Here is a 27,695-nt window from a genome sequence, read left to right on the forward strand (position 1 = left end):
TGTTGCAATAACACTCTTGAATGCGCTCGCTAAAATAATGTATCCCCGCTTGCGAAATCGCTCCCTTTTGTATGTGTAGATTACTTATTTAATAACAACAATAACGGTAACGGTGACGTCTTATATTCAGATCTGTCTTTGGATACGTATGACACAGCTCGCAAACGAGCGAAAAATCAGCGTTTCCTTAACGTTAAATTATATATTAATCTCTTATTGTTAGATATATTATGCGTAGAATTATATCATATTAAAAAAAGAATTTCGCTTAAAAATAAATAAATATTTTGCAATTTTTAATTATTGCGAATATTTCCTATATATTGTATATTACGCTAAATAATTGAAATATAAATTTATAATATGGATTCTACATCGTTTGTATAATCAAAATAAGTAAGAAATAAATTACAATTTAAATTAGAAATTCAAAATTGCAATGAAAAAAAAAATATAATAATTAATATAGTATAGCGAGTTTGATAAATATCGATTTTTAAATCTATATCCTCAACACTTAATTTGTTTCTGCTTAAGCATAAGATTGAAATATGAGATTCTTCGTGGTAAAGAAACTGAGAGAAACACTGCTTTCGCACTTTCATACAGAGACAATGTTTACACGAGGCCGGTAAAAAAATTAACGGCTACTTTCCGGATGCTCCGCATCGCTAAATATATATTCTCGTTTATGGTAAATATCTGAATAAGTCAATGCGTAAAATGTAAAACCAGGTATTTGTGTGTAAGGCACTGTCTATGCGCTGTCTCGACAGCTGAAGCTGAGGCTCGATGTACGCTTAAAAATTTCATTATCGAGGACTACACTATCTCGTTCAATGCTATCCTGTCAGAGAACTTTGTCTTTACAATTATTATTATTTTTTTTTTAATTTTTAATTATAGAGAAGATGATCTTGCTTTGCGTAAATTACGCAAAATTAGGATTAATGTAATGACGGAATCGATCAGGATAATTCCCGAATGACCACGTCGTCGATCGAATAAACCTTTCTAAGCATACACCGAGTCCAAGAATCGTTCGCAAAGAAATTCGGCACATGGCACAGGTAAACGTGTAAACAGAGTCCATGTAACGTGTCAAGGGTCGTGGCTGCGGGGCGAGGATTACAACGTTGCGGAGCGATGTCCTGCGAGGACATAGCGGCCGCAAGAGAGAGAGAGAGAGAGAGAGAGAGAGAGAGAGAGAGAGAGAGAGAGAGAGAGAGAGAGCTCCCGGGTGTATCGAGGAGTATCAAAAAATAACTTCGATTTGTTATAGATTCCTGTGTGAACTAGCGATAGAGATCTGGATAATCTAATGTTTCGTACAATAATGACTAGAATCCTTTAAGATCGCCGATTCGTTAAACCGGAGGAGAGGCGACTCTACAGCTAACCGCAGGCTCTACGTGAAAATACAAGACTTCGCTGTATCAAAGGGATTTGCTACAGACGCAAAGAGATCCTTCTCCGCGCGAGAAATTTTTTTCTCTTTACGCGGGATTTTTTCTAGCATTAAAATTCTCAGAGAAGCATTTTTGATCCTTTTATATACCAGAATCTTCCATGTATGAGGATTCGTCGTGTGCATACCGCCACTGTGCTTTTACATAGCAACATTATGTGCCTGGATCCTTCCGCGTACAAGGTACCTCTTTAGTCGAATTTTTCACTCGAGGGAAGATCCTGTAAAATGTACACGAGATCCTGATCGAGGCCTCGCGATAGAGCCACCTCCGTTCATCGATGACGTATACAACACTCACAATCAGATCCTTAAATACGTATCACCTAATTCACGTCTTTTAACATTGCGCCTAAAGCGCAATTCGCTAATATAACACAATCGCTAACTGCGTTAATTGCACACTTAGCGAAGATAAATACGTACGCGGCAAAGCTAGACATCAATTTTCTTACGGAAACGCATGGTAAACGGACCGCGTGCTGACAATTATCGAATCAAAATGAGAACACGAAACGTCAACTCCATCCCGATCATTTCTCTCGAAAAATCGAAACGTCAAAGCGCGACTATTCGCTATCTCTCAGCAAATCAATAATACAGAGCGTATCTGAAATATACAGCAATATAAATTCCATATTCTGCGAGAACGAAGAAGAATTTTCTCCGAATATTGCCGCCTATGTCAAATACATTCCATTTAATTCGACCACGGCGGATGAATGGAATCGACGAACATTAAATTAAATCGAATTATAAATACAAGAGAATCTCGCTCGCTAAATTATTTTTACTCGCTCCTCGAACAGATCCGTCGCTAAAAAGTATTTATCTTAATGTCTTATTCTCGTATCTATTTTAGGAAATGAATTTTTTATTTTCACTCAATTCGCTCTCCGATTTCATTCACCCACCGTATTTTATACTCGTTAAATGTAACGAATCTGCAAATCGCCGACGATTCTACGCATCTCAACGCGTCATTTAAATACGTCAGCAATAAAAATGCATAATACAATATATATATATATATATAATGATTATATAAATATTTAATACTCCAGAATAGAAATCTATCGTATTAGCCAGACTTAGAGATCTTTGAATAAATTAAAATATACATGTTTTTAGATAATCACATCGTTACTCTTATTGAATCAGTCCGCTCGCGTAACAACAATTGAGTTCCGGTTGAGAATAACGTAAAATTATATACGTGAAAAAAAAAAATGCTTTATAATATATTTTTTATTTGTTCGGGAAGAAAAAGATGAGATGTGCAAGATCAATATCCTGCATTGTGTTTATTCCGTCGAGTCTGACAATAAGGTTCCTTTTCCACTTCTTGAGAAATGACACGGTTTAGCAACAGTAATGATGGCTCGAAATAAAAATAAAATTAAAAAAAAAAAAGAAAAAAAAATCAAAAAATGTCTCGATTAATGTATTTCTTGGGGAGAGAACGTATTCTCTGAAGTTCGATATATACACGCATCGATTATCATCGAGAGAAAATTAGTAAGAAAAAGGGCGTATAAGTTTTTTCACTCCCGACATCCTCCTCGTCTTACATCCCCTTCGTCGAGAACGGGCAAATGGCTTGGACGATCGTCATCTTAACACTATTGTCAAATAGCTGAAACCTATAATGCTCTCCTCGAAGCAAAATTAATTAATTCGGAACATATCAATATTGATATTGATTAAAAAAAAAAAAAAAAAAAAAAAATTACAGGTATCTATGCTACTTTTTGAACGGACAAATTAATATTCTTAATTTCAAATTAGATAGAATGCGGATCAATATTTCCTATGAAGCAAAATTTAAATCCTTTAGATTCGAGTTATTCGCGCAAGATTATAAAAAAAAAAACATAGGAAGAGAAATTCGAACGCGTATAGTATTAAGGCGACGAGGGGCGTCGCGCCGCGATCTACAACAGCGAGCTCTCGCATATAGCGAACGGGGGTTCGATGATCTCCGCGACGATCGGTAATCCTATTATCTCGACCAGAGAGTGCGTTATGCGCGAGATGCGCGTTCTATCTACGAGTCCAATTCGCTTTTCGGGCTGCGCTGCCTGTGGATCGTTTTTTGCCAGGGTATTTGGTGTTTCAGACGCATGTGACGCCGCAGGTCGGTTCTACGACTGAGAGTGGTGTGGCAGACGATGCAGGTAGTCTGGTTGCGATGCACTTCGAGGTGCTGGGTCAGCGAGGCAAGGTGCCTGTAAACGTTTCCGCAGAGCCGGCACGGAAAACGCCCCGGGCCTTGCATCACCACCTGACCAGTTGTATCGCCAACGTGCTTCCGATTGCGTCCCACCCCCCCTGCAACACATTAACACAGCCACGTGACCCGCCGATTCCTCATCATCAATTATCAACGGGATCACAGTCAGGGAGGGTGGACGTACAGATGCGGAGAACGGGAGAACAGGAAACGGAAATACGAGAGGATGGGGGAAGGGAGGGGGGGGGGTGAGAGGGAGACACGATGGTGACACGTTAACACAGGCCATTCATTGCGAGGGGATCGTCAGTCGATTATCTGGCGAGACTCTGGGTGACGAATTGCGTAAAGATCTCGAAGCGCGATATATTCAACCCTTTGTCGCGCAAACTCTAGATGATAAATCTGATAAGCCACCGCTATAAATCATAAAATTCATCGTAGCACTGAATCATTTTTAAAAATTTAATCGTTACTCAATTTGCAAAGTTATTATAAAGTTTATCGCACGAAAAGATCGCCCAATCATGTTTAGCGATCACGTAAGAGTGTTGCGAATTTATCTCGCTATCCCTGTCGTTGAGTAGAGTCGCGCATAAATATTTTTATATTGTATTTATGCTCTTTTCAATTTGCCGGCCTCGTGGGAAATCGGATGAAATTATCCGCGCGGGTAAAGGATTAAGATCACGCGATCTGCTCCGATGTGTCGAGAAACGCGCGTTTAATGATCCGCATATGATCGATATTCGATGCCGGGGGGGGGCGGTAGGGGGGGGGGAGTCAACGTGCACTGTATTAGCCGATGTGTTAGCAGGCGCCGGGTAGGACGTCCCCCCCCCCCCCCCACCTCGCCGCCCGAAAGAGTACGCGATCGACTGACGATCCACCTCGAAGTGTTTGCGTATGTGTAAATTACTCTCTTCGATCATTGAGCTTAATTAATACTTGTCGATGACAAATTAGCGACGGATTCAGTCACTATATACGGTACAACAGTTAGATCGTCATGCATGAATATCGCATCATCCTCCATCAATTTTTACGACTTTTATCCTTGAATGCAGTTTTGGGTAGATTATTTCTATGATTATTTTCGCGCAATTAATTAACATAAATTTATATATAATTGAAGCAATTACAAATCAATAATCATAAAATTGAATCATTTGAGAAAAATTATTCTCGAATAAAATTTAACAAACTTATCGAAATTATATGAATTATCAAGTTTCTTTAATTTTGTAATTTTTATCAAAGAAAAATATCCACACACGCACACACACACACACACACACACACACATACACATACACACACATATTCTTCGATTAATAATTAAAAAAATTTTTTTTTTGTTGATTTATCAATCATCGTTACCCAATATGATAATCACTACTAATCATTAATTTAATTATTCAGCAATCATTAATAATTATGTACTTTCTACCCAATTCTGCTCAAAACATACACGTCACAAGTGCACCAATATCGCCTAAAACATATTACAGTTAACATCGTTATAATACAATACATATCGCAGATATACAATCGTAACAAAATACGATTGTATGGTTACATCGTGAGGACAATGAGATCGACACGATTGTTATGCCAATGCGTTATTTAAATAAAGCGCCGGCAAAATAAATTCACATGTAAGTAATTGCACTCGCTTCAATTTACAGTACTTGTAGCGATATTAGATGGATTAGGAGATATCGCCAAGTGCAAATGCTGCAATCTGTCTAATTGATTGTGTCACGTTCTTCGACCCAAGTGTGTGTTGCGTGAAAGAAAGCGCAAAGCGGTCTCCCATTCGGTCATCGTTATTATTTCGCGCGGTCTGTGCAATTTGTGCTCGGAAAAGAAAAATAAACAAAATTGACAGGATGACTCAAGCGATGAACCGAATGTCACACAAGCCGGATGATAATCTCGAGAAGGAAAGAGGAGAGAGAGTCTTATTATTTATGTGAATCGATATCTTTTTCCAACTTTATTCACACATATGTCCACTTACATTATTAGCCTGCACAAGCCAAACATAGGATTACGTAATGATATATTATATATATATATATAAATATATATATATATATTTTTTTTTCATTATACTTTATGTATATATGTCTCATCTCTTTCTTCTTTTATAAATAATCAACTAAGGGAATATCAATTCATTTAGAATAATATTAATTGGCGATCTTGTACTTATTTCGCAATCGTGGCTTTTGAGGAATGTGCACATTCGCTTTCTCTTTCGTAGTAAAATAATATTTCGTGTTTGTGTACGTGTATGTGACTAAACATCGTCATTCAATTAATTTAATTACACTTGCGCGCGCATCATATGTGTATGCGTATGTTTGTATATAAGAATATGTAAATAAAACGCGGATATATTTATTATATATATATATATATATATATATATATATATATATATATATATAAATCTTATAGCTCCTCGAAAAAAAAGTGACATCGGAGGATAACTTAAATAAAAGAAGATTTTTCGGTAAAAGAACATAAATTAATAACATCCCAAGTTTGTTGCTTCATGTATTGATGACGTACTAATCTTCTATTAATCAAATAATATAAAATAAATTATGCAATCAATGATAAACTGATTTAATCAAATCAATTGAGTATCGATTCACTCTATATATCGCAGTAAATCATAAATTATAAATTTCAACACGATATATTTGCATGAACATTTATTTTTTTAAATTTTCTATCCTTTTTTTCTTTATTATTTATTTTCGATGGCAATGAATTACGATAAAAAGTTTTAAAATGTTAAAAATTTTTTAAATTATTTTCTGAATCTATAGCTGAAAAGCAATTCAATACATCTGAAAATATTCTGTATATAGTTGTGTGTGTGTTTGTGTGTATATGTGTATAAATAAAATTTTCTAAATCAGTTTGAACAATTACAAAATATAAAGTCTATCCCGTTCAACTTCATTGCACGAAATCGTAAAAGAAAAATGCTCCGAAGAGAAAACAGTTCATCCACAAGCAATTGAACTAGATGTAATTGCACTAAGTTACGCCCTAGTTCGTAAACTAGCGTCCATTTGTACATTCCACACTTCATTTAGCGATATACATATACTCACGACCCTAATACATCGACAAACATCATTCTCGAAAAAGAGATCATTATGCAGGTAGATATAATCGTTTTAAAACGGAAAATATAGCCTCTTTATGGAAAAATCACTTATACTATATCGATAGTCACTTTGCGGACGTATATCGCATTGTATTCTATTAAATTTCGCTTCTGGAAAATAGTATAAAATTATATTTACTGCTGCAAGTGTGTATAAGCTCATAAGTATAATTTCTTTTTTATTTATTTGTGTAATTAATTTAATAATTTATATAATTTTAATAATAGCCCTCTCTCTCTCTCTCTCTCTCTCTCTCTCTCTCTCTCTTTATAAAAATTGCGTTATATATTTCTTTATTTTTTTTTATGTTTAAAAAAAAATAGAAACATTTATATTTCTTTTTCAAATAATTTTAAATCTTTTAACTTATTCACGAACTTATGGGCTTATTGTAATGTTTAAATAGATAAATTATACTATCGTTGAACATAGCTGCATACACTCTTTTTTATCGCGTAAAAATTGCAAAGATACACAGGCGTGACTATCGACGATTCTATAATAACGAAGTGAAATGTATCCATTGCATCGTTCGTTGTATAATATCGCGAAATCGGAACTGATAAAGGGGAAAAAAAGAAAAAAAAAATAGAACAAACAATAACGATAACAAAATAAACGAACGAAATACGATATAATATTAACATTCGCGGGATAAAACTAAAATCAAATTAGTGTACTCTCTCTCTCTATATATATATATAGTATATATACTATATATATATCGTCTACTATATGTATACATATATTGAATGAAATTAATGTACTATATATATTAGATTATTTTTGGCAAGTCTCCGAGTCCTTAAAAACTAGCGCACGTGTGAGTATGCGTAATATCATAAAGATTTGCGATCCAGGATCAAGAAAGGATCCTAAGAAACATTTAAACGCGTCGATTTCAACGAGATACTCAGCCAATCGTCAAGACATCATAAAACACGAATTTCCATACGTTGACACGTTAAATTAAAAAATAATGGCACAGAACGAATATATCGAATGCTATCTCGGCACGTTAATCACATCGATCATGATAAAAATTCACTTGTATATACAACTATATATTATTGTTTAATATAATATATATTGTATAAGTAATACGTGTAATAAGGAGATAAAGAGAGAAAATATTATATAATAAAAAAATTTAAATAAATTCATTAACTAAATATGTATATAAATATATATATAGTACGTATATATATATGTATCAAAGTAATAATGTCAAAATTAATACGAGCCGTTAGATATACATATATATTACATATCCTATATACTTTATATATATAGTTATATGTATTTTATGTGCTTACGATAAATTTTTCATCATATTTAGTTTGCTCTCTCGATAATGAGTTGCTCCGGTTAGCGACCAAATACGACTAAATAAAATTCAGACCTTACTTTGAGTTATAAACAAATCATGTTTACGTTAGGAGCCATTAATACGGAAAGCAACCCGTTACAAAGAACTATGTAAATATTACAAAAATAATTGTACTATGTATATTATTCTCTCTCTCTCTCTCTCTCTCTCTCTCTCTCTCTCTCTCTCTCTCTCTCTCTCTCTCTCTCTCTCTCTCTCTCTCTGTTTATGGCACGCATATCAACGTCTAGTACTTTGATTTATTTATTACTCGCATTATTATTCGGTTTTTTTTTCTAAAAAAGCAAGCAAAAATTTACCATTTGTACTTATTTTTATTTATATATTTTTTTGCTTTTGTTTCTTTAATTAAATTTATCAATAATTTTTCCGTCTAATTTCTATATAAAAAGATATTCTTTAAAGATTAAAATTAAATTTAAATTTGGGAAATTTTATCATGATCGCATAAATCATGAGCCCTTAGCGATCGATCATTCAAATCGATGATCTGAATAGAACCAATCGCTGAAACGTATCGATTGCACGAAAAAAAAAAAAAAAAAAATGCACATTCCTCCTTACGCTATTAAGTACTGAACTCAAATTTGACTAGATAAAATAAATCATTTCTGTTCTGTCTTCGCATCTTTGGTTACAAAAATGTGTTTGCATATATGCGTGTATTTGTATGTATGTGTGTGTATGTGTGTGTGTGTTGTGTGTAAATGTCGTGTTTCTTCTCATGTGCATTATACACATATAGATACATATACATACATATATATGTATGTGTACAAATGACTAGGGTGTGAAATTTAAGACAGGCATAATATAGGTTCCTCGTCGACGACTAGAGTAGAATAGGCTCAACGTTTGATAATACATTATTACACGTTACGATAAATAATCGTATTATGCTATCATTTTCGTAATTACATTTCTTCCTCGAAAAATATACGATTCGCATTGTACCGCATAAAGATTAAATTCGAGAAACGCGAAAAATATGGCACACGAGCTAAAAACTCTATTAAAAAGGGAAAGAGAAAAAGTAAGCTGCTCATTACAAATTAATCTAATAAATATAATATTCCGTGTGTATGCGAGCGAGCAAACATTCATTTTATCATAATTGCAATTAGTATAATTATAAATTATCCGTAAACAATTATTATCAGATTCGTTGCTCCAGAAACAAGAACGAAAATTTTAATTTTTTTTATAGAAAACAATCTTGCACAAAAAATCAGTATTTTTTTTTTTTTTTCATGCAATATTGTTGTATATAAATTGCATCTATGCTTCTTAAATATTAACCAAAGAAGTAACAATGATATATAAAATATAGAAATAATCTATCTTTTCTTTCTGTCTCCTTCGTCTCCTCTTTTTTCCTCTTTTGTCTGACTTATTCGCGAGAGTTTTACCGCGGCAAGTTATGTAAGTATATCTTTCTTATTAATATTTCATTCAATTGTAATTATTTCATTGCAATCGTCTGATCGATTATAACTATAATTATCACCGTTCATTATTAAACTGAATCTCGAGCGAGCCATAGAAATTAATTTCATTAAAGTTTTAAAAGTACGCATCAAAACATGACGTTTTATCATATATTTTAACGTATTAATTATATAAGTTATATAAATATATATTATATATAAATATATATTATATATAAATATATATACATGTATATATTATATATAAATTAAATTATATATACAAATTATATAATTATATATAAATTAATATCTTATTCTTAATTATTAAATAAATCAATTTTAATATTTTTATATTTCAAAAGAATTCATTATTTGTAATAAAAGATGTATTATGTATATCTTCTTTTAATCTATAGTGTTTTTTTTTTTACCGAATAATTATTTATTTTCGTTCCTTTCCAAATGCAACGAATTACCGATCTCTCTTCGAAAGAATATTGACGAACGCAACGATCAATGGGACCAAGATATTTAGAGATAAAAAAATGTAGCACGTTTAAAAAATAATACGCGGTCAATTAACCGACCGTAAAAAATGGGTCGGGTAACGATGGGGATCGTCGGTCTATTCTCCCTTGCGTCGACGGGATTCTTTCTTTGGTAGGGCATCTTCGCACTAAGGAATAGGACTAGAGGTGATTCTTTCCACGCTGCTCTCCCTAATGCGTATCGTGGTATAGGTCGCGTTCGCGTCGATGCTCGACGGACTGCCGGCGTTCTGCTGTGCGATCGCCTGGGCGCTCGACGACACGGAGATCGGCGCCGGCGTCTCGAGGCCGCCTGCCGAGGTCAAGCCCGCGGCCGCCGCCGCGGCCGTCGTCGTCGTCCCGACGCCGCCGTGCCAGCCGTGACGGTTCTTCAAGTGGCGCTTCATATGCGTGGTGCGGCTGAGCACTTTGTGGCACACAGGGCACTGGGTTGTGCCCTTGTGCATATTCATGTGTTTATACATCGAGTCCCGATTCCAAAACGATTTACCGCAGAGTTTGCACGAGTGCGACGGATGTTCGATGACCACCGTGTGTGAATCTAAATCAGACACAAACGTTCATGCTACGTCGTGGCCGAGGATCGCGGGCCCGGGGGGACCGGATACTCGCGAGCCGGACCCCTCCGCCTTTCGCTCTCTCGGGGGTGGGGGGAGGGGGGGCGGCCCTGGATTCTCTGTCCGCGCTCTGTCGATTATTACTGATTTTTGTACTCGAGTAATTCTCACGATCCGCAAACGTGACATTTCTCGTTTTGCGTTTAAATTCCATGCGGCTAACAAAACTTTATATGTTAAAGGGATCCTACTCATAAACAAGTATTAAATGCAAATAATTTTTTTATATGTACATTTGGTAGATATATATATATATATATATATATATATATATTTACCGAGATTAATTAAAACGGAAACGAATTTTTCTCGCAGCGCTTTATCAATTTTACACTCTTTTCCGTTTTATTTTAAATCCATCGATTAAAAATTCAATTGTATATGTCTCGTCGTGGATCACGGACACGCGACGCTGCGAGTACAAAGGTATCTTCGATAATTAAAGAAAGAATAGAAGAAACATTGAGACAAATCGCATATCAGTAGCAAGCTATCCGTGTACACACGGAAAAATTTCGCGTCTCACTTTCGTTTCTCTATCTACTTTTCCACTCACTCACTCGGTTCTCTCGGACGAGAATGACAGCTATAGCAATGACAAAAAAAAAAAAAAAAAAAAAAAAAAAAAGAGGCAACGCACACGATGAGACCTACAAACAGGAGCAAGAGAGAGAAAGATAGAGAGAGAGAGAGAGAGAGAGAGAGAGAGAGACAGCAATCATGAGAATGGCAACACACACGCAGTAATTATAATATTCTCGGAGCAGCCATGCTACTGTGAACTGTGAATATAACGGCATAATATGAACAATAGCGAAAGAAAACGGGAACAGAACAAATACAAATATACAAAATGTTCAATATTTTCATGCACAACACACATAGACATAATTCGGGCGAGATTTAATTCGTAAATCGTGATTTTTGAAAGCCGAATATCGGGCCCAAAATTTATGGCACGAGATATACTGCTACTCGTATATTTTTTTTCTTTTTTTTTCTTTTTTGCAGTGAACCGACAATCATATGTATTCCTTTGGATCCCTATTAATCGCATACGCGACTATATTTTGGGCACGTTTAAGGCGACGTGTCATGCGGGAAGAATTGACAATTTATAGATTATGACATTCGCATGTTTAAAGTACTATATGTTTGCTAAATTTCTGACAGGAATTATGTATAAAAGTATATTTAAGTTACATTCTATGATAAGACATTTCTATCGCTAGGAATTGTGTTAAATTTTGTTACAATAAATTTCATCACAAAAATTTGTTAAGATTTTGTTATCCCTTTTTCAATATTCTGCAATGAAACTCTCTTATTAAAATTTTTTTCTCTTTTTTTCACCCATAAATAATATGTTAAATATATAAAAATACGATACAAAATTTATATATAATAATATAATGTATAATTATTACAAGTATCATATATATATATATTTGGATGCTCGAGTGAGTTAATCTCTCTCTTAATTTAAATTAAATTTTATATAGGAAAATAGGAATTACGTTCTATCGGTTATTTGTCATCGTATTATATCGTAATCTTAATGCATCTGTTCTTATCGAAGATATTCGGAAGATTTCGAAAAGTGTTCGATTGTTCCATGCAGTGAGAAAATGATGCACTTTTCGCCGTCCAAAGGACACACGTGCGGTTTTCGTATCATGGCTTTATTTCCAGAATGCAAAGTACAAAAGAAATGTATAACCCGGCACTTCGCATGTCTTATATATTCTACAGCTACGTCATAATTTATATAATACGGTATTTCGACTATGACATCAATTTTTCATCCCCCAAATTAACGAAATTCTCTAATGTTGTAAATCACTCTTAGATAGACGGAAAACTTCAATAAAATCCGGATGCCAATCGAAAGCGGCTTATTCGTTTAGATTTAGATAATATTTTCGAGATTGGTCTTATGTATGGTGGTATCTTGAAAAGAATTATTTATATATCCTGTATCGATTTTTACTAGAACACTAATTTCTGAATCAAAGTAAACTATTTCCGCATTATAATATACAATATATATTACAGTACGAGCTATGTAAAAAAAAAAAAAAAAAATAACAAAATAATAATGACAATGAAACGAATAATTTGAAAGAAACTATTTGCTCGATATATTAGGTTTATTAAAAATACGTCAACTGTACGCGATCATTGCTATCGCGTACAATTTGAGAGAAATTGCACGTCATATGATTGTCAAAGAGTACGTGTTGCAATTAAACTCTGTACACACCGAGAATCTATTCCCTGTCTATATATCGACGCCTTTACAAGTTATTATCGAGAGACGAGTCACATCAATTAGATACAACGATAAGATCGATCGATCCGACTATGATCGACGATTGTCCAAGTTTCGCGCTGAGACAGAAACGTGGCATCCACATAAATGACAGCTTTTATACTTTTTATACATATGACATCAACGTAATAATAATATCGTACCTCGTAAATATTGTACATAAATTACGTTTAGTGGATAAATTTTGTCTTATTTTGAGGGAGCGGGGAAAAGCTGCCATCTCTTAAATAAATTGTGCACAAGTGAATGACTAACGAAGCTTCGTATAGATTGTTCATTGATAATGCATTTACGGATAATCACGATAATTCTGTTTTCGCCAAGTATTATAACGATTATAGTAGCATAGTAATCCCCCTTTGTACAACTAATCGAGATCCCTCGATAAAGCTTAACATGATTAGTCTAATTTCGATAGGACGGGGTATATAACATTTTTTATGTTATATTTAAGTACACGCATTGCAAGCTTCGTTTGCCGAAGAAAGAGAAGAACAATATTTATCCTATCTTAAACTCGTTACATATATATGTATTATGTACATATTTTAATTTCCCTCGTGTTTGCAAGAATGCGGATAGAATTCTGCAAAAAGACCAGGGCTTTATCTCTTCTCATCGAATAAGAGCCTTAATACACGGGCTACTCAGTCACGCCACGAATATTGATGCTAAAAGTTTACGAATGTTGATTCTTTTTGCAGGATATAATCCATATTCGAAAGATTCGAAAAAAAAAAAGAAAGGAGATCGTACTTGTAATTTTCTCTTTGTTTAGGAAAAAAAAAATCAAATAAAAGTATCCTTTCTTTTAAAGCGATCTTATTTCGTCATTTATTTCGCTTTTTTTTCGTGTTAGATCTTATACATAAATAAAAGACGTGATTACTTATCACACGGAAAAATTGAACACTTCGCATTATATGACTATCAATTATTAAAGATAGAAGACGATGAGAAGATTCTTGTATTCAAAAAGCAATAGAATTATAATCTTACACGATAACAAAAATAGTAAAAAAATTGAGTTTTTTTTTTCCCCAAATACATGCAGTATAAAAATTAATTAAAATATAATAAATCATCAAAATAATAATCGATAATACTAAATAGTTGAATATAAAGTCATTGTGTATATCGTTATTTATGGAATGAAGAATATTGTGCTTGAATGCATTCGATTGATATCATCGAGTGAAAAATGAAACAACGAAAATGCTCCCGCGAGTAAAGATTTTTGGCATGATCGGCATGTGGGAAGAATTAATCCATCGGTACACTGTATCTGGAAATCAAAGTAGGAAATCAAATTTCGCGAATCCTAGAGATACCAAGTATCTCAAGACCTAATACAACGTCTCACAATTATTTTGTACAACATTCCAATTATTTAAGGACTCAAACCCTTATCGTCTCCAGTTGATATATACAATTTGGCTATCATCCGCGAACAACCAGATTAACATTTCGTCAAAAGTCGAGATAAATGTGTATCACGTCTTTATCGACGTCAAACATCATTCGTGCACGATATAGCTTACGATAATATGTCCATGTGTATAGAAGAAAAATACTTTCCTACATCTCTATATCTATGCAATAACACGAACACCTACAGAAGATACATCTTAAATTCCTCGATCTCGTTTCTCGCGGATGACACGCTGAAATATCTGCCCAATTCCACACGACGAAGACCATCCGAGATTCATCCTTCACCGAGTTTCCCTACCGAGCCCTCGACCCCGCAACGTCCGCTTAACAATTACTTGACCCCGTGCACGTTCACCATGTGACAGCGCATGGTGTACTTTCGCGTGAAGACGGTCTGACAGATCGGACAGATCGTATCACCCCTGTGTATACTGCGATGGTGGGCTAGGGAATCGCCACGATTGTAGGTTCGCCCGCAGACATCGCACACCCAGCGACCGCTTTCCACCATGTAGTGCAGCTTAGACCTGCGCCTGGCCCCGTCGAGAACGGGGCTCGCATGCTGTTGTTGCTGTTGTTGTTGCAGTTGCGGTTGATGCTTCCCGTAATTGTGCTCTGATTCTGCGCACACAATCCAAAGTGTTTCCCATACACACACGGTCTCATACTTTTATATAATAGTTTCGTCGTGCGCGCGAGGACATATTTTTCTCTTATATTTTCTTGTTTCTTTTTTTATGTGCTTCGTCAATTCGCGATTTCGATTTTATTTTGGTCTATCGGTTATTATTATTTCTCTCAGCGAGCGAAGATACGATAGTGAGACAATCCCGATAAGCACACACCGGCATCGATAAATTCCTTCTTATATTTGAGATTATGCGAGGAAATTATATGATAACGTATATATGAGAGATATAAAATACTAGATACACACATCGGAATGTGTGGAAATAATAACAACAATCACGTACTAATACGTGAATTTTCTATCGACAAAAATATCTTTTTAAAATTTTGGAGAGAAAATGATGATTTAAAATGATGTTTAGAGCAATGAAATTGTCGAAAAAAATGAAAAAAGCAAATTATTCCAGTAATAATAATATATAATACATAAATTATCTATCAAAATTTTGTTAAACAATATCACACATTATTTTAGAATATCATAATATGTGTAAAAAAAATTAAAATTAAAAATTCGAAAATATTTAGAGATTCTGCATTCTGAATTTTTTTTTACATATAAATTTCTAAATCTTATTTGACTGAAATAGATATCGTATACAGGTGTGTGTTTAGATAGATGAAAGTTTGGTCTCAGGCCGTCGGGGACTTTTGAAAAAAATAAGAGAGACGACCCGTCTTTCAAAAATTTATATATATATATATATATATAAAATATTATTAATATATAAAACTAAATTATCCCGAACCATATGTATATATATACCAAATAAACTTTTGAAAGAATCGATATTACAAGAGAGAGATTCATCGAATGTAATTACATCTTGCAACAAATTAATTTATCGCATTTAAATTGTCGAATTATAAAATAAATTTATTCAATGCCCCCCCCCTGATCTTTAAAAAAAGAATTTTTTTCAAAAATAATTTTTCAAGAATGATCTTTTGAGATTATAATAAATAATTTACGATAGCACTGTGATTCATTCAAAATACTCTTGAATTTATGAAAAAATAATGAGAAACAATTAAATTAAACTGTGCCCAACAGATTTTTGCTTTTAATTATTATCATATTAAATTATATTAACGGGTCGGCCCTTTATACATTATACTCGCCAACGCATCATGTGTCGAGTATGTGTACCGTACATCGATACAATCGGGATATTCTGTGTTAAAAATTGATAACTAATGTAAGTAGGTATAGTCCCCATAAGCATGTTCAATGAAGCTTCCAGCCAGAAACGAAAAGGAGAATTTTGTTGGGATTGCCGAAATGTGAAAAAGCTTGCGGATACCGAGATTCATGCGAAGTTCTATTTCTGTTGTGATCTAATATAAAGGGACATTCTTCCGTACGAGATTGTAACATTATGGAATTTTAACGGCGATTCGTATCGTTTTGAGCAGTCCATAGATTTTTATTTTCCTTGATTTGTCGCTCGTCGCATTCCCTACTATTCCAATCGTCATTAATGACAGATATGACAGATTTACAATAGTTTTGCTTATCACTCTGATACAAGGAACATGACAATTGTTTTTTATAATATTTTTATTAGAAAAATGATATCGAGTAATGTGATGAAAAGTGCGGTAACGCGCAAATAAGAATTCGTATTATAGAATTCATGAAACATGTAAATAATGCTTAATAAACACCTTGGAACGCGCGACGCACAATCATTATAGATGCGCGTGGAATAACATATGACACAGCAACACTTCGACAAACATACGTACACAATGCATTCATTCCAAGCAATTGTAATGTAAGGTTTATAATTAATATCTGTGACATTCGCGCATTTGCTCGAGTCATGAGTATGTTTTTCAAATATGGTTGTATAATATAGTTTTTATTCTCTCATTACACATCTAGAGCTAAATAGGACAAATATATTACAAATATATTTATGTTAAATGTATAATAGTTACACATATTAAATCTCAAATATAAAGTCACGTTTAGGGCTAAATGTGCAGCGAGAATACAGATTAGTAGATATATAAAAGCAATAAGAATTCATGAAATTCTTGATAATGATAGACAACAAAATATTCGTATTTTACACGTATTAATTACGTATTTAACAGTCTTGCTCAGTTTTAAATGACGAGGGGCTCTTTATATATAAAAGCAACTATGTAAAAACCTAAAATAATAAAATTCGTTACATCTCCTTAACGTCATACCTCTTACTTCATGGCACGTTTAAGTCGATACAGATTTTTCCATTCGTAAAGAGTGTTCCATAAGTAATACTTTAATTTTATATACACCGTTAAATTTAATTTGGCAAGATCTTTCAAGCTCTTGTAACGTAAAAATAAAATAACATTAAAATAAAAGCTTTTAATAATTCATTTTTAATAATTGGTTTTTATAAATAATAACGTAAACAATATTTTCGAAATTCTTTAAATTTTTCGCAATACTTATGCAACACTATATAGTTTTCAACCTCGGCCAACCACACTGATTCTATCTTCGTATATCTTTCTCTACAAAAAGTTTCATCAATATGTATTTAATTATTAGACTTTTCGATCAATTTAAAATAAATTTTTCTTCGCCATAAGATCAATGGAACTATTATTTCAAAATATTTTCATTTTCGACATTAATATATTCGCTACTGTAGTAATTATACTGTTGATACCAAATATGGATATATATATATATGAATATTTGCATTCATAAAATCCATAATTGAAAAATAAAAAATATTTGATAAATATTGAAATCTAAAAAGATTTCCTGAAATATATGCGCCAGCGAATCATGGAATATTTTCTCTTGTAAAGAGATTATGTGAAGAAACTTCAATCATCGGTCGTAATCCGATGTATTATATTGAAGCAACGCAGACATAAGTGAGGCTTATCAACGCAGTCATTACAGAATGTTGTTACAACAGGTTTTTTAACTAATGACGTGTCATTATTCTCCTGACATTTTTTACAGGGTTGCCTTACTCGTTTAGCCGGACCTTTCTTTTTTTTAAACTTATGATGTAACATACTCGATGTTGTAATCCGACTCGGAGATCTATCATGATGCTCATCTCCCGGAGTATGTCCTAGGTATTTAGTAGACAGTGGACATCTAGTTAGGTAGATTACCAAATCTTTTAATGACTCTACAACAGATATACATTTCACACCATTATACTGCGTATATGTTCGTAAATGCTCTGTATATTTTGATACGAGAATTAATTTTTGCATAATTTCATCGAAATACCATCATTTGGTCTGATATGTTAATACTGTTGCGGCCAGACAAGTAAACCTTTTAACTTTTTTCTTTCTTAATCATAATTTTATTCTCTGTTTTATAATGAATAAGATACATCTCTCGCTTGTTCTTTCATTCTCAGTTACTGACGTTATATATTTAGTATTATATTCTAATATTGTACGATATCGTCGGTCGTGCGTTTGGAAGTGTGTTTGATAACAAACATATCAGATTAAGAATTAAGCTTCCGTTAAATTCCATTTGGAATTAGCTAATATATCCTCATATATTGTATTATTTGCGCTACGTTGAAACTTATATCTTGTTTAACTTTCATTTTTTTTCCTCAAGTACTCTTAGAATACGTTTGCTAATATCAGCTAACATAAGTACCACAAGAAATCTGTCATTATTTATATTTTCTCGCGAAAAGTGACGCGAAGGAACGATCGAAAAAATTGAAAAAGAAGCTCGGGGGGGAAGAGAGTCATCATCACTTTCGAAAGTTCGATTTTGCATCGAACACACTGAACGTGTGTTGACGCTTGTGGATGCGCAGCAAGTGTGCCTTCATATCGTAACTTCGACTGAAGATGCGCTGACAAATCGGGCACCTGGTCTGGCCTGTGTGCAAATCCTTGTGCAGTGTCAACGACATCGGGTGCTTGAAACCCTTCCAACAAATTCTACAGCGAAACAAGAGGCCGGCGTCCGCCGCAGCGCCGGACTGACCGTAATCGTCGTCGACGAGCTCGGCGACGCCGCTGGCAGAAACGGCGTCGGCGTCGTCGTCGTCGCCACCCGCGACGGCGTCTCCCGCGGCTCGCTCTACAAAGAAAACAACAAACACACAACGTCACCACGCATTGTTAGCCACGAGTGCCGGCGCGCACGCGCGAATTCGTCTGGCCAAATCGAGGGCTGATAATTGATAACGCGTCTCGTGCGTCTTCGTCGACAACCACCGTGTTCCGTTCGAGAAAGGCTAGGGCTCTAACACCTATCCCGTGAAAAATTGCCTGGCTGATTGTCGAATAGAAAAATTCCACCGCCATTGCGACTGTCTTAAAGACTTGAAAGCACTTGGCAAAGTCTATGCTGTCGAGCTGTAGACTTTCGATAATAATCTTTTAAAATTTTTTTATTTAAAAATAATATTTCACTATCTTTTATTGTACAGAAAAAAAATTATTTGTAGATTTTTTGGTAAATAAAATCTGAATTTGTTTTTATTTAGCATCTACTTTTTGAAAATAATATTTCTTTATTTTATATATATATATATATATATATATATATATATATATATATATATATATCGAAAATATATATATATATATATATCCCATTGTTATATAATCAATTTCCAAACACAAAAATATTTAATTAATACTGGGAAATTTCTTTTTTACTTATAAATAAAATAAAATTTTAATTTCATTTACAAATACAAATGTATATATTTGCATTATAATATATATTTAAAATAGATGACTTAATATATTATATAAAAATATTTTATTGTATATAAATAATATAATTTTTGTATAAGAGAAATAAAAAAAGATAAAACAAAATAAAAAGTGCTTTCAAATATCTGTAAAATGGCAATATCGTATCATGTCTCATCTCTCCTCGTCAATCCTACACGCCCTTTTTCTACAAAGTGCGTAATAAGCGCAAGCTAGTAGAGCAAGCCTAATCAGATCAGATAGAGAAAATAGAAGACACACGACACCATTGAAGAAAGGATCAGAAGCTCGTTAAACCCCCAGGCGGTCAAAAATATCAAAGAAGAATCCATTCCTTACAATTTTAATCGAACCGTTTAATGACATGGATTTTAAGCATAGATTTCTTGAGAATATAACTCGTATAATAACTTTTATTAATATTCGTCTGTTCTCGTCTGTTTATTTCACAAATTGCTTTAATAATTATTTTAATCAGTTTATTAAAAAATTGCCTCGAGAAAAGCTGTCTCATTTTCTATGCTTGCGCATTGATCTTTCGAAACGTGAAAAAACTTTCAAATTAAATATTTTCAGAACTTAATCTTTAAGAAAGATTTTCTAGAAACTTTTCTTTAAGCTCCTGTATGAAATTACGAAATGTTCTGTTATCTATGTCAAGAGATTATTATAATGGAGTATATTATCTCTTAATCGAAATAAATATCCGCTTCAAATATTTTCTATAATTACAATGGATTAGAATTTTAAAGAGAGATAGAAAGAAAATAATGACAGAAAATATTCTCAAAATTTGTTCGCACTTTAAACTTCGTATTGTGTAATGAAAATATCAGTCTATATTAATTTGTAATATTGCAAATGATTATATTCTAGAATATGCGATTTGTCTTATAATCGAATAAACGATGTTAATATGAGAAATTCCAGACCTATCCCATTAAGAGATCTACGGAGCTGTATGCAAAGAACATAATGTACCAAATTAATTTGGAAAATATTACATTTGTTACATACTGTATAAGTTTGAAAATATATTATGCTACAAATATAATAAATTAAATCGTGATATCTGCCTTAATCTTTCCTAGCGGGTAGAAAATTACTCTATTCTTTGTACTTAACATTTTCTTAATGAATCGGTTACAGATTTTTACGGTAACGTTATTCTGTAGGAGACTCTGAATACGGATATCCGCATGGTGCACGTGACTGATAAAACTGACGAATAATCAATATTTTTATTGATAAGGCTAAAAATAACAGTCTTACGAAAAAAGTCGAAATTAAATTGATCTTACTTCGCTATAAGTTCAGTCATTTATAATTCGTTGTATTTTTCCCCAAATTCGTAATGTCTCAATATTAAATGACATATATAACAGTGACAATTATGGTCAAATTCTCGCAAAATAAAATGCAAAGAGAAAGAGAGAGAGAGAGAGAGAGAGAGAGAGAGAGAAAGAGAGAGAGACAAACAGAGATTTATTAATATTTTCTCACAAACAATATAAATATAAAAATAATAATAAATTAATAATTTTTTAATAATTCACATTTTATTTTTTATCATAACATTATTATTATATCAGTTTTTACTAACTTACATTATTTGACCGAAATTGTGTTACCGTTTTATTTCATAATTACGTAATTATTTATCGCTTCTCTTGCATGTTTATGTATATTTGAAATATAGGAATAATATGTCAAATTAATTTCGACTGCACTCGAGCGAGTGAAACTGTAATTTCATGTAACTTACAGCACCAAATATCATAGTTCGTTCAAAGTCGTATTATCAATGCGATCATTATCGCAAGCAGCATGTCCATAGCTTTCAGTAATATAAATAACAATATATATATATGTATATATCGCGTTAACGCGTACGGAATTTTTACGAGGATGTAATTGACAAAATAATTAATAAGTACGCAACGTTTTATCTTCATCGTATAAATTAGACGACTAATTCTAATATTATTACATTTATAATCGCATCGCAAATTAAATCTAGTTAGCTCGGCAAACATTTTGTATAGAATACATATTATCTAACGTGGAAGATGTAATGCAGATTATGCAAAAAGGCAAATTATGCGTGGATAAACTATTAATAAATATATTTTAAAAGCCGAAAAATATTGTATCCTCTGTTCAATGTCGACGAAAAAGGCAATTTAATTTCCCGGAATCAAAAATTTCTATTTTGTAAAAAAATTATCGCGTTAAAAAAAAAAAAAAAGAAACATTTGTTTATAACGTAATTTATGCGATACGAACTCGCTGCGATGTAATATAACAATCTCACTGTAAATTTCTAATTAAAATAAATGTCTAGATAAAATTTTAGAACAAATGTTCGTTACTAAATCGTTCCCTATTAAATATGCCAATCCCCCAGTGGCTCAGTTCTATATGCGCTGTTACATATGTATACGGAGTTACATTCCACCTGCATAAAAGAAGCACGAGACTCGCGTGCATCGCGTGAACATACAAACAATCAAAGCTCTTCCTACCTCCCCCCTCCCCCCCCTCTCTCTCTCTCTCTCTCTCTCTCTCTCGATGAAGTGAAACTATATCGAGGATGTCTTTTTTGATACCGATTTTCGTCGCGCTTGGCCGGATCGCGAGGCGGACGGTACGTTAATCCTTTTTCGTTGCCGGCGAGGCGCTACGACGGGGTTGGTGCTAGGGGGGCGGAATATGAGGGATCGAGCGCATTTTGTGATAATCGACGAAGCATGGCCAGCGGCACAAACAGGCATTGCAGGGCCAGCATTTGAAGCGGGTTTGCCTGAGCTTGCCGCGTGACGTTACCATACCGCGCTGCTTGCAGTGCACGCACACTTTCCCGTGGCCGTTTGCTTTGCTGAGGCTATGCGGTTGACCAGATACGTACGTAAACCCTCCTGGAGAGAAACACAGTGTTGTGGCCAACAACAAACACAATGCACTGTCGGGCTGTGTCGGGTTAGTCAGTTTTTTTTTTTAAAAAAGGTAGTAGGCGCGGTAGGGGCATGCAGAGGCAACCATTAGTTAAATATATAGTTATACAACAACAAAATAAAAAAAAATAAGACCTGTCCGTGTACATAATCCCCCGGATAACAAGAACAAACCGCGACAGCAGCAGCAGCAGCAGCAACAGCACCGATCCCCAGCACCAACCACAATAATCCCACAATCACAGCAGCAGTAGTAGCAGGCGCTAGAAAAGCTGTCCCTACAGCGTGTATCACATCAGCTGACTTGACATACCATCGGCCCAATTTCTCACCGCGATCGTTTTTTTTCTTTTTTTTCTTTTTTTTTTACATCGCGCGAGTTATGATAACATTGTCATGTGCTAGTTTCAATGCGCGGGGCTTTTGCATCGTTCCAATGATTCCCCTCTTCAGAGAAGAGTTCACGCTTTTTTTTTCTTTCGACACTCCCTTGTATATCGATCTGTTCGACTGTTTACACATGCTTGGACTGATTACGGGGTTCATTATTACAGTAGCTTTCCTTTCGGTTAACCCGTGGACGTAAGAAACGAATCCACGTAAACATATGTGGATTATAATACACAGTACTTCCGAGTCGTTCTAGGAACTTCGTTTTCTTCATCAATCTTTCGATCGTTCCGTCTGACCTTTTCATCGAGATTGTTCCTCTAATATAACAGAAACAATGATAAAAATAATTTACATTATCTTTTCCGTTAATTATATAATCTTCGAAAATTTCATTTTTCGTCGCAGGAGCTTCTTCCGAAGAAGATTGCCTTTTTCTCTCTCCATCATTAATGGTCATCTATAAAAAAATCTTCTTCGAGAGGGGATCTTTTTTTCGTGCGATCGATGACACTGGAATGACGACGCTGATTACTTATAATCGATTAGGATGCTCGTCGACTCCGCGTGTCCAGCCTTTCATGTTTCTCGACGGTGAACATCTTCGTCGACCTCCTGCTGCGCGATTCGCGAAAGATCAATACCTCGAGGAATTTGCTTCTATTGTGGATAGGAAAGCCGCGCGTCCATCATCTTTATGATATTCATCGTTCATATTATTATTCGATTTTCGATAAGGGACGAATTACACGAATTTGGCTCATTCTTACAAATGCGAAACGCAAACTCTCTCATACAAGCACTCATCATTCGGTGTGTTTGTTTGATTTTTCATTGACCTCTTCAGCAACGATGGGTCGCGAATCTCGCGATGCCACACGACTATCGACCGCATATCAACGAAATGAGTCTCAAACATAACGAGTACTTTACCTCGGAAATAGAGAAACAAATGATAATAAAGGCTTGGAAGTAGATAAACCGAAAATAAGCGTGTCCTCGTATAATTTAGAAGTAGAAAGAAGATATAAATATTAAAAAATAAAGAATATATTAGTCCTTCTATCAAATTACTGTAATCAATATCGATCCTATACGATTTGATGGCATAAGAATAGATAGCATTAAATATTTGTCTTTTTCTAATTCCAAGCCACTAATAATATCCTTCTGACTACTCTAAATCCGAAGTATTCAATGAATGCAATCCGCAGTTCATTCTGTACTTATAAATTGATTTACAATTGTGAATTATATAAAGCGAATTAAAACATTCGTGTGTATGAATCGAGGCGAAACGTAATCCTGGTCGCGCGTTATCAGATAATAACATTAGCACTTGAACAATGAAGGAACAAGCTTTTTGATGTCTTCGTGTGACTCTCTACTAGCTAATTCATGCTTCTGCTTTATAGCAATCGTTGATGAGATTGCTTCGATTACCTACCTGCCGAAATATTCATCTCTCTCTCTCTCTCTCTCTTTCTTTTCTTATTTGTCTTTCTTTTCTTTCTTTCTCGGCTGTATATATATTGGCAACCAAAGAATTTCGAATCCGGTCAAGAAATATTCCCTCACAATTCTTAGATACGTAAGATTCTCAAGGAAAATGTTATATCGGACGTCGACAGTTTTCCGAAATCCGTTATTGATTTTGATTTATACGTCTTCATAAAATTTTTATCGCTCGTGATTACAACCGAATAATTTTAATTCTAGTATACCTTAATTAATAATAGCCAAAAAGATTCTATTGGATTCTACTAGATAAATTGAAGAAGCGTAATAATAATATTTTATAAACATTTATTAATGAAATTTATAAGATATTTAAAATTGATCTAGATAATAATATAAATAAACTTCAAACTTTTTCTTTTACCACGTTACAGTTTCATAAGATTCATCTGATCTTTCTTCTTTATAAAGAAAGAGAGAAATTCATCTGTTCTCGTTAATGTGTATTATATAAATGGAAAAAGTTATTAATATAAATTTAGACAATTTAAAATAAAATAAATAATTTAAAATAAAATAATATAAAATATGAACTTTGATGTTTGTGTGCTGAATATTGCATCTGCCGACGTAATCTTATTTTACAATATCTTTCAACTTGGATTTATCACGTAATCGTGCGAAAACATGTCAATATCAATCTTTCTAAGGCAAACAATAATGACAGAAGATAACGGATTTCGGAGGAGTATCGATTCAATCCGATCACTGTACTTCCCACACGCACCCATGTTTTACCATATAGAGTTTGTTACATCATACAAGGAGAAAAAGAATTGGTTTCAAGTTATGAAATATTAAGAAAATATTGCACGCATGCCACTGTCACCAGAGTACCACCACCATCTGACTATTTCAAAATTATTAGTTCATATTTGACGAGATTACGCGAAAGTATATCTCGCGATAAAATAATGATCGCTATACTTTGTCAGTTTCACGCAACATTATTCGATTTTTATATTTATAAAGATGCTGAGATCACAGAAAAATCCCGATTCGAAAAGCATACAAACGAAATTCACAATTACATTCGAAGTGAAATAATTTAACAAATACTACTGGCCAGCTTATACTGTACAATTGTGTATTAAAATTATTTTAAAACATCTTCTAAAAAAAATATTGTTTCACGATCGATAAATATTTATATATTGCTATTAATTAAATGTAAATAAATTTTAATAAAACTAATCTAATCGAACCATAAAATTTTGATTTAAAGATATTTATTTATCGGAAGAATTGTATAGTTATTTTTTTATTAAAAAATAATTTATTATAAATAAATATTACGTAAGTAAATAGTTTTTCAAATTATTTGTAAAATAATATAATAGAGAGATTTTTCATATATTGATTTCTTGCAGCACATACCTAATACCTTAAATGTGACTCACAGCGTTTCGTTTTAATGTTCGAAAGTCATATATGTATTTAAGATTAACATTACATGCAAATAAATCGTGTGTGTGTGTGTGTGTGTGTGTGTGTGTGTGTGTGTGTGTAAAGAGATTCGCGCTATACACACAAATTAGATATTTTTCTGAAGAAATTTCCTTGAACCAGCATCAAAAGGTATTTTTTTCTTTTTTAGTATATACACAGAATGCTTACAGTTAGTGCGCATAAGGAATATAGTGGTGGCTTTGATCAAGTTATTAAAAAAAAAAAAAAGGAATGTTGATGATTGTCGGCACACATACAGCACTTGGCAATGCTTACTAGCATCTACAGTTCAACCTACACCCGAGTGCCTGTACCATACATTTACATCCAAAACACCATGCACTCTGTACACTAAAGATGTAAATCTCGATATGATCTTGGAAAGAAAATGTATTTTTCCACAACAGGAAATGTATCAATACGTAAATATTTACCGAATCGTTAATGATTAGAAATTCGCTTATAATAAGCTTGCAAATTCAATTTAATTAAATTCAGTGCAAGGAGTAATCATGTCAAAAATCAAATAGCAACACGACAGTACTTTACAGAGCATAGCAAAATCTAATAAATTTTTGAAAAATGATAAATATATTACATATTAAAACGCATGATACTACTTTTATAAAATTTTGTAAGAAGCATTATTTTAAAATTCTTTGCTATTTTGAAACATTTTGTTATGTTAGCAAAGATCAAATGAATAAGACCTCAAATATTTTTATCACTCATTTTGTAAGACAATAATAAATATTTCCATTCTGAACATTTTATAATTTTCTTCAGATTTAACCTAATCCATTTCTCTAATTATCATTGTGTGCATATAAGTGATGCAAAGCTGCACAGACTACCAAACCATCGTAAAATTTGATGTGAAACTCAATCAACTACCCCTCAAACTTGATAGATTACAATATCACAGTAAGAAGAAATTCCGTCTTCCTTCTTATCATTATTGAGAAATTGTGTTACAGAACCTTAATCCATGAAACTAAATAATATCTGTGTATTAATACTAACGCTTCATGTATCAAGGTGTTTATAATACTATTTTGGTTTTGTACCCACAATACATGCAATTAATCCATCACCATAAAAGTTAGAATGTAGTTTTGTGTATGAAAAAGTAGTTATATAATTGCGATTAATGTGTAAGATTTATTTATAATTTATAATATCCAATATTTTTTAAATATTTAGATGTATATAGATGTGTTTCTCCAAATAATAAAGAAAAATTGCAATTTTTTATATATGTGGACCATGTGTGGATACAAAACTTTGATGTATGTTGCACTGCCATTATTGTCCACTATGTACATGTCA

At 33.4% G+C, this 27,695-nt stretch overlaps 1 protein-coding gene across 8 annotated transcripts in view; it reads right to left on the reverse strand.

Moving 5' to 3' along the window:
• Nucleotides 1–27,695, reverse strand: part of LOC138939586 (broad-complex core protein isoforms 1/2/3/4/5) — a 35,189-nt gene that overhangs the window by 4,836 nt on the left and 2,658 nt on the right. Inside the window, exon 6 of one of the 8 annotated variants that reach the window (XM_070307488.1) lies at nt 2,497–3,799. The exons of 2 other annotated variants lie outside the window; for them this stretch is intronic. In XM_070307488.1, the coding sequence (XP_070163589.1) occupies nt 3,516–3,799 (284 nt within the window). In that variant the 3' untranslated portion in view covers nt 2,497–3,515. Of the gene's footprint in view, nt 1–2,496; nt 3,800–10,067; nt 10,802–12,337; nt 15,265–18,037; nt 18,483–18,507; nt 19,412–22,359; nt 22,974–27,695 lie in introns of those variants that run through there. 5 more of the 8 variants (XM_070307484.1, XM_070307487.1, XM_070307486.1 and 2 more) reach the window with 5 other exon arrangements.

Source organism: Polyergus mexicanus, unplaced genomic scaffold (genome assembly GCF_030449975.1).
Source record: "Polyergus mexicanus isolate NDT 795.1 unplaced genomic scaffold, iyPolMexi1.0 SCAF_14, whole genome shotgun sequence".
Taxonomy (NCBI): domain Eukaryota; kingdom Metazoa; phylum Arthropoda; class Insecta; order Hymenoptera; family Formicidae; genus Polyergus; species Polyergus mexicanus.